General features: G+C 33.3%; 1 protein-coding gene across 12 annotated transcripts in view; it reads left to right on the top strand.

Moving 5' to 3' along the window:
- ROBO1 (roundabout guidance receptor 1) overlaps window positions 1-14,791 on the top strand; it is a 1,167,237-nt gene that overhangs the window by 1,064,647 nt on the left and 87,799 nt on the right. For all 12 annotated transcript variants that reach the window (XM_063602854.1, XM_055110152.2, XM_055110151.2 and 9 more), the window contains 2 exons: window positions 11,025-11,149; window positions 13,882-14,053. In XM_063602854.1, coding sequence (XP_063458924.1) covers window positions 11,025-11,149; window positions 13,882-14,053 — 297 coding nt within the window. The remainder of the gene's footprint in view (window positions 1-11,024; window positions 11,150-13,881; window positions 14,054-14,791) is intronic.

Raw genomic sequence — 14,791 nt, 5'->3', positions numbered from 1 at the left:
AGACTGAATAGTAATTATATGGATGAAAGGGGAAGATCCCAGGGTACAGTATAAACAGAACTAGAGGCAACATGGTGTGTGGTGTACTCAAGGACTGAAAGAAGGCCAGTAGGGCTAGGTCAAGGAGAGGGAGAAGAAGTGATACGAGAAGACACTGAATTGTTACACAGCAAGGCCACGTTAAGAATTTAGTTTTCTATTTTAAAAGCAATAGGACCATGTTGAAGGATTTTAAGCAAAAAACAAAACGCAAAAACAATGTGTAATTGTATTATTATTATTATTATTATTATTATTATTATTGCTTGGAGATGGAGTCTTGCCCTGTCACCCAGGCTGGAGCACAGTGGCGTGATCTTGACTCACTGCAACCTCCACCTCCCGGGTTCAAGCAATTCTCCTACCTCAGCCTCCCAAGTAGCTGGGATTACAGGCACCCACCACCATGCCTGGCTAATTTTTTTTTTTTTTTTTTTTTTTTTTGTATTTTTAGTAGAGACGGGGTTTCCCCATGTTGACCAGGCTGGTTTTGAACTCCTAACCTCAAAGTGATCCACCCGCCTCAGCCTCCCAAAGTGTTAGGATTACAGTGTTAAGCACATGAGCCACTGCGCCTAGCCTTTTATTTTCTTTTAATCACTCTGACTGCATCATAAGATTGGACTGGAAAAGACCAAAATAGTAGGTGAATGCTGTTGGATAGCTTGGGCCAGAATGGTGGCAGTAAAGAGAGAAGGAGGTAGATGGAATGGATAAATGGTTACAGTATAAACACTATGGAATTTGCTGGTTGATTGTGTATTTCCAGGAGGAAAGACAGGAAAGATGTAGGTTTCTGGCTTTCTAAGTGGACCTAGGGAGTATTACCATCAAAATTATAGTCCTAAGATATGTGTTGGGTGACATGCACATTGTCGTAGATTGCTGGGTAGTTGCATTTGAATTGTGGATTCCTTAATAGACAAGTAACTACCAACGTTTGTTAACTGCTTTTTTGGGAAAGTGACAATATTTTTAGAAAGGAAGAATAAGAGCAAGAGTACTAACCTTTTCTGAGTACCTGTGATAGGTCAGGCATTGTGCAAGGTACTTTGTATATATGGGTTGAAATAAATATATGTTAGTATTCTGATAAGCTTTAAGTTGAATAGCTCATCTACAGCTGGGCTTCTGAATCTTGGCACTGTTGACATTTTGTGCTACATCATTCTTTGCTTTGGGACGTTGTCTTGGGCTTTGTAGGATGTTTATCAGTATCATTGGCCTCTGTCCACTAAATACTAGTAGCTCTCTGCCTTCCCCTTCTTCCCCACATCAGTTGTGACAGCAAAAATTGTCTCCAGAACCATTGTTCTACAAAATAATGTGAGATATTTAAGAGGAGGTGAAAAGTTCATAGTATTTTATGTATCCATTAAATATATTCTAAAAATGGCCTCCTTTATCTCTTTATTGTTATGTCTTAAAAGTTGAAAGACATAATGACAGGCTTTTAAGTTAAACTCAATCTTTTCCCCCAAAAGAAATCATACCTAGTATTAAAATATCCTGAGAGTTTTTAATTGTTAGCGATATTGTCATTCATGAGTATCTATGTATATAATTTTTCCAACATACCAGTGACTGGATTTTGTCAGTTCAAATATAGATAGTTTTACTACTTGAGAATTTGGGCTCTTGTATTTGAATAAAAATGTGTTTCTTCCAAAAGTTTTTATTTAACTCACTACCTTACTTCATTTGTATTCTCTGGAATGTGGTATTTACAATTCTAGTGTATCAGATGTGTTAACTGAGCTCTGCGTTCAAAAGTACTGTAGATGAGAATGGGGAAAAAATCGCCTCAATTTAAGGATTCATTAGAATTTAGCTACTAGCAGTGAAAACTTATATCTATGAATTAGCAGAAGAATTCCATAGTCGAGATGATTTCATATTTAGCCCATTAAAAAAAGCAGCTGTTCTCTGATATTTACTAATAGGATTGGTCCTATTGTAGATGCATTCGCTTTACAATAACATTCTATAGAGTCAACCTAGGAGTTTGTAATACTTAAGTTATTTTAGACCCAAATACTGTAGCGATCTTCTGTCATTATATTTTTTAAAAATTAAATGCTTCTGAATGTCCATACAATTAAAATCGTAGCACTGAAAGCACTTTAAGATTCAATTTCTCTGTCCCTTTGCCAGACACGGTTATATCTAAACTGTTGTGGCCTAATGGAAATAAATCCTATTTTAAAAGACCTCTAGAGACATCATAGTTGGCAAGCAATTCATGGTTCAGTGACCTTTTCTGTTAACTGCTTCTTTTCTAGACTTTCTTTAAGTTGTTCACGCTATTATTTAAGCCGATTATCATCTTTTCTTGTGGCCTTGGTAGTTATAAAAATTGGCTGGTCCCGGTACTTATTAGACCTAATCTGAAGACTTCTTAAGTATCTGTTCAACTAACTTATTTTCTTTAGATGAAAAAGGTCTTTTCCTCCAACCTCTGTATAATGTTTTTCCAAACATTTATCATCTTTCTGACTCATACACATGTCTCCTGAATGTGACAAGCAGATGGAAGATAAAAGAGGAATCTTCTTCCTCCCTCCCTCCCTCCCTCCCTCTTTCCTTTATTTCCTTCCTTCCTTTCTTTTACTTCCTTGCTCTCTTCTTATCTTATTTATACCTGAAGATTACTGTCTGAGAAATGTATATTCTTAGTATACAGAAGATTTCAAAACAAATAAGTAATTTAGAACCTATGATATCACATTCAAAAAGGAAGAAACTCTTTTATTCTAAATGGTAGTGGCTGTGTGTGTGTGTATGTGTGTGTGTCTGTGTGTGACAGAGAGAGACGGGGGGGTTCTTGTCAAAATATACTGTTTTGATGTTTCAAAAAAGATGGATATTTCGTTCAACATATAAAGATTTCAAGTGATGAAATAATTAAAATTGGTTTACCCTTAAAAATGATTGCCATACTTTTTAATTGCAAAAATAAATTTTTCAACCAGCATTAAGTCTGTGTTATCACCTGTTAGTTTCCAGGTCTTTTTTTAAACTATAGCTAAATATTCTTAAAATATTTTTGACATCATGAATTCCTTAAAACCAGTTTATATATATATATATATATATATATGTATATATATATATATGTATATATGTATATATATATATGCATGTAGTAATGATTTTGGTAGTAATGATTTTAGATTAAACAACTATTTGTGGCAGTTTAAATGTAAAATCAAATGTATTTTGTATCCTATTGAATATTCTTCACCACTAATTGATCAGCCAGCAGGAAAATTTGTACAGAGAGTTAGATATTGTCAGGAGGCCTAGAAGCCAGTCTATGGTGAACCGCCTGTGACCTTGATAAAGTTCTTTAACAATTTAGGTTTTCTGTTTTCTCATGCAAAAGAAGTTTAGACTGATAAGTTCTAAGGTCACTTCCAGTGCCAACATTTTATAGTTTTATTAGAGACAGAAACAGACAGGCTTTTCCCCTCTCTTAGCAAGAAAAGGGACTTGGGATACAGGTGCTTCCAACCTTAAAAGCAGAAAGGAATGAAGTTGAGAAGGGCTATGAGAAGGGTAGGAGTGCAGCCTCCCATAAATGTCGAATGTTAGAAGATAATGAATGAACAGGTTCCAAGTTACTCTGCTTTTTTTTTTCTGATTCTTTCTGCCATGCCCAACAAGACAATAATTAAAATCTGCCTGTTTCATAGAAAGGACCATATTCTCTGTATGGAAAGGAAATCCTTTTACCTGACCTTTGGAGAAATGTAGAGAAAGGAGAAATATGAGGAAAACTTAAATAAATTCCTATAATTTATTCTTTAGCAGAGAAAGTTAGGGATGGTAATTTTTTTCAAGTGAGTGAAAGGATTTTATATAGTCCATATTAATGACTTCTATTTGTTTACTGAAAGTAGAACAAATGAAAGGGGGGTGAAATTCTGAACAGACAGGCTTTCCTTTAGATAACAGGTTTGGTTTCTTGATAATCAGAGTTGTTAAAAGCTTAAATGACCATTCAAGATAGACTCCTCTCCAAAACCTCTCATGTTTTAGAAGCTTCCATGTTAGCTGATGTTCTTAGATAACTTTTAAGATCCTTAATAGGCTATAAAATATTTTTCTGTTTTCTTTTTTTTTTTTTTTTTTTTTGAGACAAGAGTCTTGCTCTGTTGGCCAGGCTGGAGTGCAGTGGTGCAATTTTGGCTCACTGCAACCTCCGCCTCCAGGATTCAAACGATTCCCCTGCCTCAGCCTCCCAAGTAGCTGGGACTACAGGTGCGTGCCACCGCGCCTGGGTAACTTTTTGTAATTTTAGTAGAGACGGGGTTTCACTGTATTAGCCAGGATGGTCTCGATCTCCTGACTTCATGATCCGCCTGCCTCGGCCTCCCAAAGTGCTGGGATTACAGGAGTGAGCCACGTCACCCAGCCTAAAATATTTTTCAATTATCATCTGTCATTGATGTGATATGCAAATACATTAGCCTAAAGTTCTTTTTCTTTATTATTATACTTTAAGTTATAGGGTACTTGTGTACAACGTGCAGGTTTGTTACATATGTATACATGTGCCATGTTGGTGTGCTGCACCCATTAACTCGTCATTTACATTAGGTGTATCTCCTAATGCTAGTCCTCCCCTCTCCCCCCACCCCAGCCTAAAGTTCTTAAACCCATTGGATTTTAATTAATAAAAGAATTCTACTCCTATGGGTTGACGGCTAGTAAAAACTATAAGCAAGAAAAGGGTGCATTAAAAATTTTAAATTAGGTGCTTTCCAGTTTTTTTTGTTTTTAATATATATTTTTGAAATGTTTTAGGAATTTTAAATTACTGAAAATATGTGAAAATATTTAGGAATCATTTCTCTACTTTTCTGACTTTAAATAAGGGTTTATTTTAACTGCTTCAGTCTAATGGGATCAAATTTATTTTCACAGATTAATCCAAACGGTAATCCTATAACTTTTTGTTATCTCAAAGCAAAATTCTGTTGTTACAGCTTGTCAGGTCCTCTCTTTTGTAGTGCCTAAATACTTCTTACTGTCATTTAAAAGGCATCATCTGTAAGGTGTCAAGAAATGTAACCACGTTCTATCCATTCTGTGTTTTTGAGTCTGGGTAGCATAACTGGTGATGCTATAATAAACATTAAGCCTATGTAAATGAGAAAGTTTCTTTTTAACTTTTCTAACTTGAGTGAGTGAAAAATTATGCTTAGTTTCGTTTTCTCTGTAATGAAAAATAAAGACATTATTTCACTCCTGTTGAAGGGAACGTGTGAATTAAAAACGTTTCTAAATTGCCTTTAAATTTTGCGTATGGGACAAAAGTATGCAAGAGAAATTTTATCTTTGCTTTATAACTGTACCACTTAACAACAACATTCTTTAGCATTTATTTAAACTATAGGAATGTGTATCAGGTCTAATTAATTTTGATTTGCTGAAAGCTATGGAAGTTATTTATTTGAGTAAAATATATTGTAGGTTTCTACTGGGGCTATTATGAAAAAGTTCTGCATTTGGCAGTAATTATATTTGCTTATAAAATAGAGAGAAACGAAACAACCATTTCCAGTATTTTAAATAAATATTATTTGAGCTTTCTCTATTAAGATGCCTAATGTTTCAACATTGAAAACAGAAAATGTAATTATGATTTATAGATAAGATTATAAAGTTTTCTTAGTTCTTGTAATTTATTCACTTTTTTTCTATGCACCATCTCAATTAAAAATATGCAAGAATTTAAATGCAACACCTTTTTATAGGCTTTCTATTCCATTTATGGTCATAGGCCAGCAAAACTTGGATGCTTTTTAGAAATGCAAAATCTCCAGTCACACCGCTAACCTGTAGAATCGTAATCTGTATTTTAACCAGCTCCCAGGGTGACTCATGCCTATTTGCGTATGAGAAGCATGGATTTCAGTTTCATAGAATATTATTGGCAGTATACACCTTTCAAAAATTGAACTGATGATGGAGTTGTGGGATTTAATGTTCTTTTTTCTAAAATAATCAATTTTTGATTTCTGTGTAGTTTTAGCAGCTAAGATTTATAATGTTTTTAAATCCATTACGTATTAGTTCTCTAACCTGTCATCTGGTAGCAAAATGTAAAGTTATTTTGAAATGTTTTATAATTTTATAGCTTTCATTCATTGTAGCTCTGCCATTTAATCATAGTAGAGAATTTAAACTTCATTTCTATTTTTCTTAAATTAATCATGATTATACCTAAAATGCTAACAAATATTCATCCATGTACAGTGTGAGCCATATATTCAAGTATTAACATGTTCTTTATCTTAAAAGAAGAATCATTGTTAAGTCAAATCTTATTACTTTACTGTTTCATTTTATGTTTCCTTATTTTTATTTATTCCATGTTTTCTTTTTTTGTTTTGTTTTAGTTGGGTCTGGTAAGTTGACATTTTATTGGCCATCTTCTCATCACCGTGTCACTGTGACTGGAACTTCTCTTCCCCTTTCCATCCATACCCTTCCATGTCCTTCAACCAATCAGCCTCCATGTTTCACTTGTCATTGGCCACAAAGACAGACTGCACAGAATAAAGTCTGCAGGAAATATGGGTAACTGTGAAAAGAGTAAAGGTAACGGGGTTGCTAACTTTATATCTTATGAAATTAAATGATGTGTGATCTGCATCCTTTTATTTCTTCTCTCCTGAAATAAGTGATAGGATTGCATCTTGGTTAAGTACTGTTCGAATATATATATATCGTAAGATTAAACAAAAATACATGCAGAGAATGATTTTGGTTCTTTTGGTTCAAAATATATTTGTGAATTCATGTATATCTCTCTGAGTTTTTATAACTATTGTTCTATAACAGTCATTAAAAGTCCTGTTGGTGAATAATAGCCTTGCCCTTAGGACTGTTTGCACTCATTTTCATTTCTGTGTGTCAGATTCATTTTATTTTGTGAACATATCCCAGGATATGTCCAAAGTTTATCAAAGCGTACTTTGATAAACATTTGTCCCCATATAAATAAATAAGCCATCAAGTTTCTAAGTGCTTACCTTGGAGGAAGGTCCAATCATTTCATAAGGTCACTAGAAAGCAATTTTTAGATAATTGTACATGAATATGCAAACGGGTATGCCAGAGAATAACTTTGACCCTAAAAGAATCTCTCTCACTATTTTTAAGTTAAAAAGTTACAATAGGTCTGGCATGGCGGCTCACACCTGTAATCCCAGCACATTGGGAGGCCGAGGTGGGTGAATAATTTGAGGCCAAGAGTTCAAGAGCAGCCTGGGCAACATGGCAAACCCCCATCTCTACCAAAAAATACAAAAGTCAGCCAGGTGTGATGGCGCACGCCTGTAATCCCAGCTACTGGGGAGGCTGAGGCAGGAGAATCACTTGAACCCGGGAGGCAGAGGTTGCAGTGAGCCATGATTATGCCACTGCACTCCAGCCTGGGCAACAGAGTGAGACAAGACCCTGCCTCAGAAAGAGAGAAAAAAAAAAGTTACAATAATATTATAAAAGTGACTTTTCATATTAATAAAGATAGGTTGGATTGTTCAATAATAATGTAATATCTGGCTATTTGAAAAAAATAGGTTCCTATATGATACCTTACAAAAATACATAGAGAGAATGAAATATAAATGTAAAATAATAAAGATATAAAAGCACAGGATGATAACTGAGTTGAATACTTATATACTTTATTATGTATTATATAATCTATATTATATAATTTTATTGATACAACAACAAAAATGCCTAAATAGACTAGAAAGACTAGTAATAAAATGGAAAAATATATTTGCAACATATAGGAGAAATGGCTAAAATTGTAGCCTATCAACAGTTCTTAGAAATCAGAAAGAAAATCTGAGTTCATGAGCACAATATCCACAACAAATTAGATTTCAATGACAAGATAGTGTGAAGAAAAATGTTTAACATTTCAAATTGAAAATTGTTAATTAAGAGGATAATCTGTTGTTAGTTTGGCAAAGATGTTAATTTTCAATGTTTGTGAGGTTTGGGAGAAAAAGCCATTTGTATGCTGTTAATGAAAGTATCAGTTGATCAAAAACATTCCTGAGCATGGTTTAGCTATACTTATTAATACACTCTGGATCTTTGCATATTTTCAGACCCTGTAACTCTACAGCAAGCAAATAATTTTGATTATGCTTGTCAGAAGGATGTTGACATTACCATTATTTTTAACAGTGAAAAGTTGAAATAATCTAAATTTAAAACAATTGAGATTGGTTCAGTAATTAAAGGTAATTTGCTTGTTTATTAAACAGTCCTTAAAATGAATTTTTTTGAATAGTATGACCCAATTTCTATGGCAGAATTATGGGTAGCTTTTCTTTTCTTCCCTTTGTCTAATTTTCCAAATTTTTACCCCTGAACATAAATGATCTTGGTAACCTGATTATGTATTTTTGATTACAGCAAGTTTAAATTAAAAATTGTAGCTTTCAAAAAAATTCCAAAATTTCATCATAAATATCATAAACATCAAGTGGACACATTTAATGAATGGCGTTCTCAATCTAAATTGATAGATAACGATGACAGATTGATAGATAGAAGCATATTTAGGCCATTACATATTTTTTCTTAGAGATATATCTACTACAATTGATATTTAACACACATATAGAAGAGGGTTTTTAAAAGTTATGTTTCTAAGACATGTCTTGTGGCTGATGTCACTGTTGATGTTGGCTTCAGAATATGCCTACAAAATACAGTAAATTTGTTTCCAGGCAAATATCCTGCGTGGAAGGATTGCTTCAGGATGAATGTAGTTAGCATAAGGGTTTGTATTCCTTGTTCTCAAATAAGTCTTTGAGGTTTGAGGAGAACTGGCATTTTATAAAAGAAACATAGATTCTGGCACACATTCTTAAACATGCTTCTGAGATTTAGGAAAGAGACCACCCGAAGTTTTTTACTTAAGTAAGTGGTTTGAACATTTATATTTTCCTACTCAAATTCCCTGCATATTGGAAAGTCATATTCTCCCACTCATCTAATTAATCACTTGGATTTCTTTCACTGAAGCAAACCAAACTCCAGTCTGAATTTAGTTTATTATCCAGTCAATTCTTTCAATTTCTTGGTCTGATTTTGACATCAATTATTCCAGCCCTTAATTAAGGAATAGAATGCTCCTGTATGGATTTCTACTGGAGGAAAATCCCCAAGCAGTGATGCCCTCGCCTATTATTATACCTGGGTAATGATAGTGTTTGCTACATTCATGAGTAAGCCATTCAATTACAATCACAGTTTTAAAAAAATTATAAGCTAGAACTTCAGTGTTACCAAATTGAACTTAAACTATATTTCCTAACTTCCTATTTTCTTCCCTATAAGTTAGAGGACATTTGAAAGCCTTTGACCTGATTTTTCAGGTCTCCTATAATTTTCTAGTCCAATGTTATAATTTCTACTAAACCTCAATTTAAAAAAAAAAAGAGTATAGAAAAAGGAACACTAATCTAGAAGCTAGGAGTTCTAATTACTTTCTTCAATTTTGTCCCCATGCAATCATCAAGTCGTTTTACACGTACTTTTTTTTTTAAAGGGGCTTTATATTTGAAATATATACATGTTTTTAATATGCATATTAAGTAGCTTTTAATATTTCTTTATGGCCTATAAATTCAAATACCCAGATTTAGGGACATTTCAGCTATTTTATTAAAATTTATAAATTTATAAAATCTTTAACTTTATATATTTTATATCTATTAAAATATATTTTACATATATATGTATATTAGATGCAACTGACCAAGAAATATTAAGTCAAAGAAAAGTATCTTTTCAAATACTGACCTTCATTAACAAAGAAATTATACTCTTGTGAGCAGACTGATGACATTTGTGAACATAATCTGAATCTAATTTGATTCATATTCACATTAAGGAGTTTCCCTAAGTGATTGATTTAAGTAACTCAACATACTTTTAAAGAGAAGGTTAGAAATAATGGAAAAGTCTTAAAAAGTGGAGCAGACAAACCCTGTCCTGTAGAAACTATTAAATGTCGCTTGAAGCATTCATTCGCTTCAATTTAAACTGAGACAAGAGAGGAGAATAATTAGGTGTTTCAGAGCTGATCCGAAATGAATTGGAAAAGTGTAAACAGTAGGTAAAAAGACTTACATTCTGTGCACATTTTTCCGAGCACAAAGCTCAGCCCAAAAACAAATACCTTTTTTTTTTTCCCAGAAGTGACTCCATCAGCACACCTAATGTTTTCAGCTACCATTGTATTCAATGTAATTGACACAATTTTCTGACACTATTTACTGCTGGATGAAGTAGCCATTTAAATCGGTATAAATCAAACAGTTTGGACAAAGCTGGCAGTATTTATAATGTCAGGATGAGCAGATGTTTCAAATTTTCCCTCATTTCCATATATATTCTGTTTGAACATGCCCTTGCCTATGTAAATGAAAGAGGCATTTGATTCCACTATTGCTTTAAATTCATTTCTATTCAAATAATTGGACTGAAGATTTTAAATGGTTATAATTTGCATGGTAGCATTTCAGGAGATTTTGAGTTAAAGTAATTTTAAGACCTGCCTGCATCAGGAGATCCTTGTGTGTATGATTAAAGCTCATTCACCTTTAAGCAGATCTAAAGGAGAAAAGATAATATTTGTTCATAAAAAATTCAGGTATATTTACAATGTATAGGGTCCAATTGTAGCTTTAGAGTTCCTTTCAATATGTGGGTTAATCTTAGAAGGTCAGGTAATAAAAACTTCATATAACAACTCTATTTCATTTTCTAACTATGAACTTAACATTTTAGTTTCAAATTAAGGACAAGAATTGGTATATCATGACTGTTTTACATAACATGTTGTATAAAATAACAGCAGCACTTAGAATATAAGAGATTGTCTCAATTAGGACAATAACTACGTGCTTTTAATTCGGTCTAATTTGTTTCACCTCCTTCAGAACCTCCACATTTTGTTGTGAAACCCCGTGACCAGGTTGTTGCTTTGGGACGGACTGTAACTTTTCAGTGTGAAGCAACCGGAAATCCTCAACCAGCTATTTTTTGGAGGAGAGAAGGGAGTCAGGTACCACCTTTTTCTAATTTTTTTTTTAAATCAGCAAAGATGGTTGCCAAGATGTATGAGAAGAAAAACCAACATATTACTTAGTCATGCAGCTGTCACATTAAGAGAACTGGCAAATCTCTGAGTGCCCAGAACATTTTAGCAATGAGAAAGAAGACAAAATTGTCTTCACCGCTTGAATTCTGAAAGCATTTTTCTCCACCTAGTTGTGGTACACAAGGTAGTATATAAAATTAACCTTTATTTCTAGCTCAGCCACATTAAAAAGAAAAACACTATTTTCTCAACATTATTTAATTATTATTTGTATTATTCAGGTATCTGGAATTATATATTAAAGAGATTTATGTACATTTAAAATAGATGATAATTATTCAGTGATTTCTTTGAAAGCTTCAGGAGTCTAAATTGCCTTCTGAATCATTAAGCTATATGAAATTCTCTTTAACAGAGATGTTGTGTTAAATATAGTTTGTTATATTCAAATGTGTTGAAAACTATCATATGCAGTCAACATTTGCTATAAAATCCAATTCTATTTTATGAACTTCAATTTTTTATATATATGGAAACTGAAATATAGAGATTTATACTCTTTTGAACTCTAAGTTCATTATTGGACTTCAGTTTAATAAATAGGAAATCTTAGAAGCGTTTAAAATACCTTTTTGTCTCATCTCTTAATGATTTGCCTTCTTCAATAAAACAAAAACGCAGCTGGGCACAGTGACTCAGGCTTGTAATCTCAGCACTTTGGGAGACTCAGGCAGGAGGATCACTTGACCTCGGAAGTTTGAGACTAGCCTGGGCAACATAGTGAGACCTCATCTCTAGAAAACATTAAAAATAAACAATTAGTGGGGCATGGTGGTGAATGTTTCTAGTCCCAGCTACTCTGGAGGCTGGGGCAGGAGGATCACTTGAGCCCACGAGGTAGAGACTGCAGAGACCTCTGATTGCGTCACTGCACTCCAGCCTGGGTGAAAGAGTGAGAACCTGTCTCAGAAAATAAGTATATAAAACAGAACGTTTCCTTTGTTTCTGATATGTGTAAATAAACAATTCTCATCCATTTTTAACACTTATTCCTGACCTTTTTAAATTTTGCTTAAATCAATTGTGGGTGTTTGTTTCATGGTCTTGCTTCTAATGTGCTCTTATAAAAAACAGGTCATTTACTGACTGCATTTAATATTTGGTAGGGAATGCTATCAAGTTCACCTTTTCTTTCACTTTAGTAGCCAAATATTGATTTGATTATGGTATATAGGCCCTTATTTGAATTCTAGTGTCTTGGTAGGTTCTAACACATTCCATTTGGCCTCAAAGAACTAAACTTGCTGACAGCAAATTAAAGACAAGAAAGAATGAAATATTTCAATAGAACAGGAAGAATTTTAAGTGCATTTTAGAAGGAAATATTTGTAGCAGTAATAGTAAATCCACTGGAACCTCTTCTTAAAAGAGTGATATTTTGATGATTCAAGTTATTTAAACATTAGATCAAATTTCCAAATAATTTTGGTTTCATTCAATAACACAACTCATTTTTCCCTAAAATGTTGTCATTAGACATATATCCATGGAATAGTAGTTAAACGTTTATAAAAGAATGCATATTAAAAGGCACCAAAACTTTGTAAAAGAATCAATTTTGTTGTGGTAGGGAAAAAGTTACTATTTTTTATTTCATGAAATTCAATAACATGATCTATTTTTTTGTGTGACATATACACTAACTCTAAGAAGCGTGATCTTTTAATTAAATTCAACATATGAATTTTAGAAAATACATAACAGATATTCTCACCAATTAACAAGAGAAACAAGATATGTGTTAAAAGTTTGGCATAGGTTATGGAACTTTTACGATGGATAGCTAACAGAGATGCTTATTGTAGTGCCAAAATGGTATCCTTGAATTTAATTTGTCAAAATTTGTTTACATTTTAATTCTTTAATATATTAAAGGTCTTAATATTAATAATCCTAGTAGTCACATACAGGTGAAGCAAGACTTTTGTCTTTGTTTTGCTAAATATGTCAACATTTTTTACCGTAATGATAGTTAATTTTTTTTTTTTTTTTTTTTTTGAGACAAAGTCTCGCTCTGTCACCCAGGCTGGAGTGCAGTGGCATGAACTTGACTCACTGCAAGCTCCGCCTCCCGGGTTCACGCCACTCTCCTGCCTCAGCCTCCCGAGTAGCTGGGACTACAGGCGCCCACCACCACGCCCAGCTAATTTTTTGTATTTTTAGTAGAGACGGGGTTTCACCGTGTTAGCCAGGATGGTCTCGATCTCCTGACCTCGTGATCCGCCCTCCTCGGCCTCCCAAAGCACTGGGATGACAGGCGTAAGCCACTGCGCCCGGCCGGATACTTAATATTCTTATATATCTAATATTGCTTAAAAACAGATAGAAAAATATGTATCAATCTTGAGAGTTACTTAAATTTTCAAATGACCCTATTTGAGGTTAGATTATTAAACCTTGTATGTGTATATGTGTACATATGTAGATATTTACATGCATGGACATGTATATATGTGGGCATGCGATGGGAGAATATTTAGCTCATTTTTGTGTGTGTATATAGATGGATACATATGCATATGTGTATGAATACTTTTATATGTATGTTTTTACATGTAAATGCATAAGTGCCAAAATATTGGAACCTAGCAATTAACCTATTTTTATTTTCCTCCATCCCAATTTCTGGGTTCTAGAATCTACTTTTCTCATATCAACCACCACAGTCATCCAGCCGATTTTCAGTCTCCCAGACTGGCGACCTCACAATTACTAATGTCCAGCGATCTGATGTTGGTTATTACATCTGCCAGACTTTAAATGTTGCTGGAAGCATCATCACAAAGGCATATTTGGAAGTTACAGATGGTAAAGTGTAAAACATTTTATTTCAAAATGTCCAAGTTTGACTTAGGATCCAGAGAGGGTGCCAGTAGATATATTTATTTCCAACTTTATACCTTTTTATGGCTATTTTAGTGTAAAACCTAAGAGGGTGTTGATACAATAAGTTCAAAATTATTCTTATTTTAACCTAAATGTATTATAAATTTGTAGCATTCAATAAGATTCATAAAAGCATAGCAATTATCTAAGGAGAAGTTTATACTAAATGGCTGCACATAGGACTGTATCTATGTTTTGGAAAACAAAAAATATTTTGTAATATCTTAGTGTAAATTGCCATCTCTTCTCTTTCCTCTATAATTTACTACATAAGATAAATCTTTAGGTCGTAAGCCTAAACCTAACAGCTCACAACTTATGATAATGAACAAGTTTTCTTCAATGTGATTTCATTCTGTCAACTCCCCTAAACATGCTCAATTAGTGCCAAACCTATCGTAAGGACACAGTGTTGAACAAAATCTCCAAACTGTAAGATGGACAGTAGTGATAATTTGAGAAGAAGATGAAAGAAAAAGAAAAAAACACATATAAATATGTTTTATTCTCTGTATTTATATGTATTTTTTCTTTCATATCTTATTTCATATACATATAAATATATATACATGTATAGTATATGTGTGTGCAATCAAGAAAGTGTTACAAGAATTTTTCAAATTAAAAATAGAACCAAAGCCATGACAGTGGCAAGGGATT

This window comes from Pan paniscus, chromosome 2 (genome assembly GCF_029289425.2).
Source record: "Pan paniscus chromosome 2, NHGRI_mPanPan1-v2.0_pri, whole genome shotgun sequence".
Taxonomy (NCBI): Eukaryota; Metazoa; Chordata; class Mammalia; order Primates; family Hominidae; genus Pan; species Pan paniscus.
This window is presented reverse-complemented; position numbering and strand designations above follow the sequence as displayed.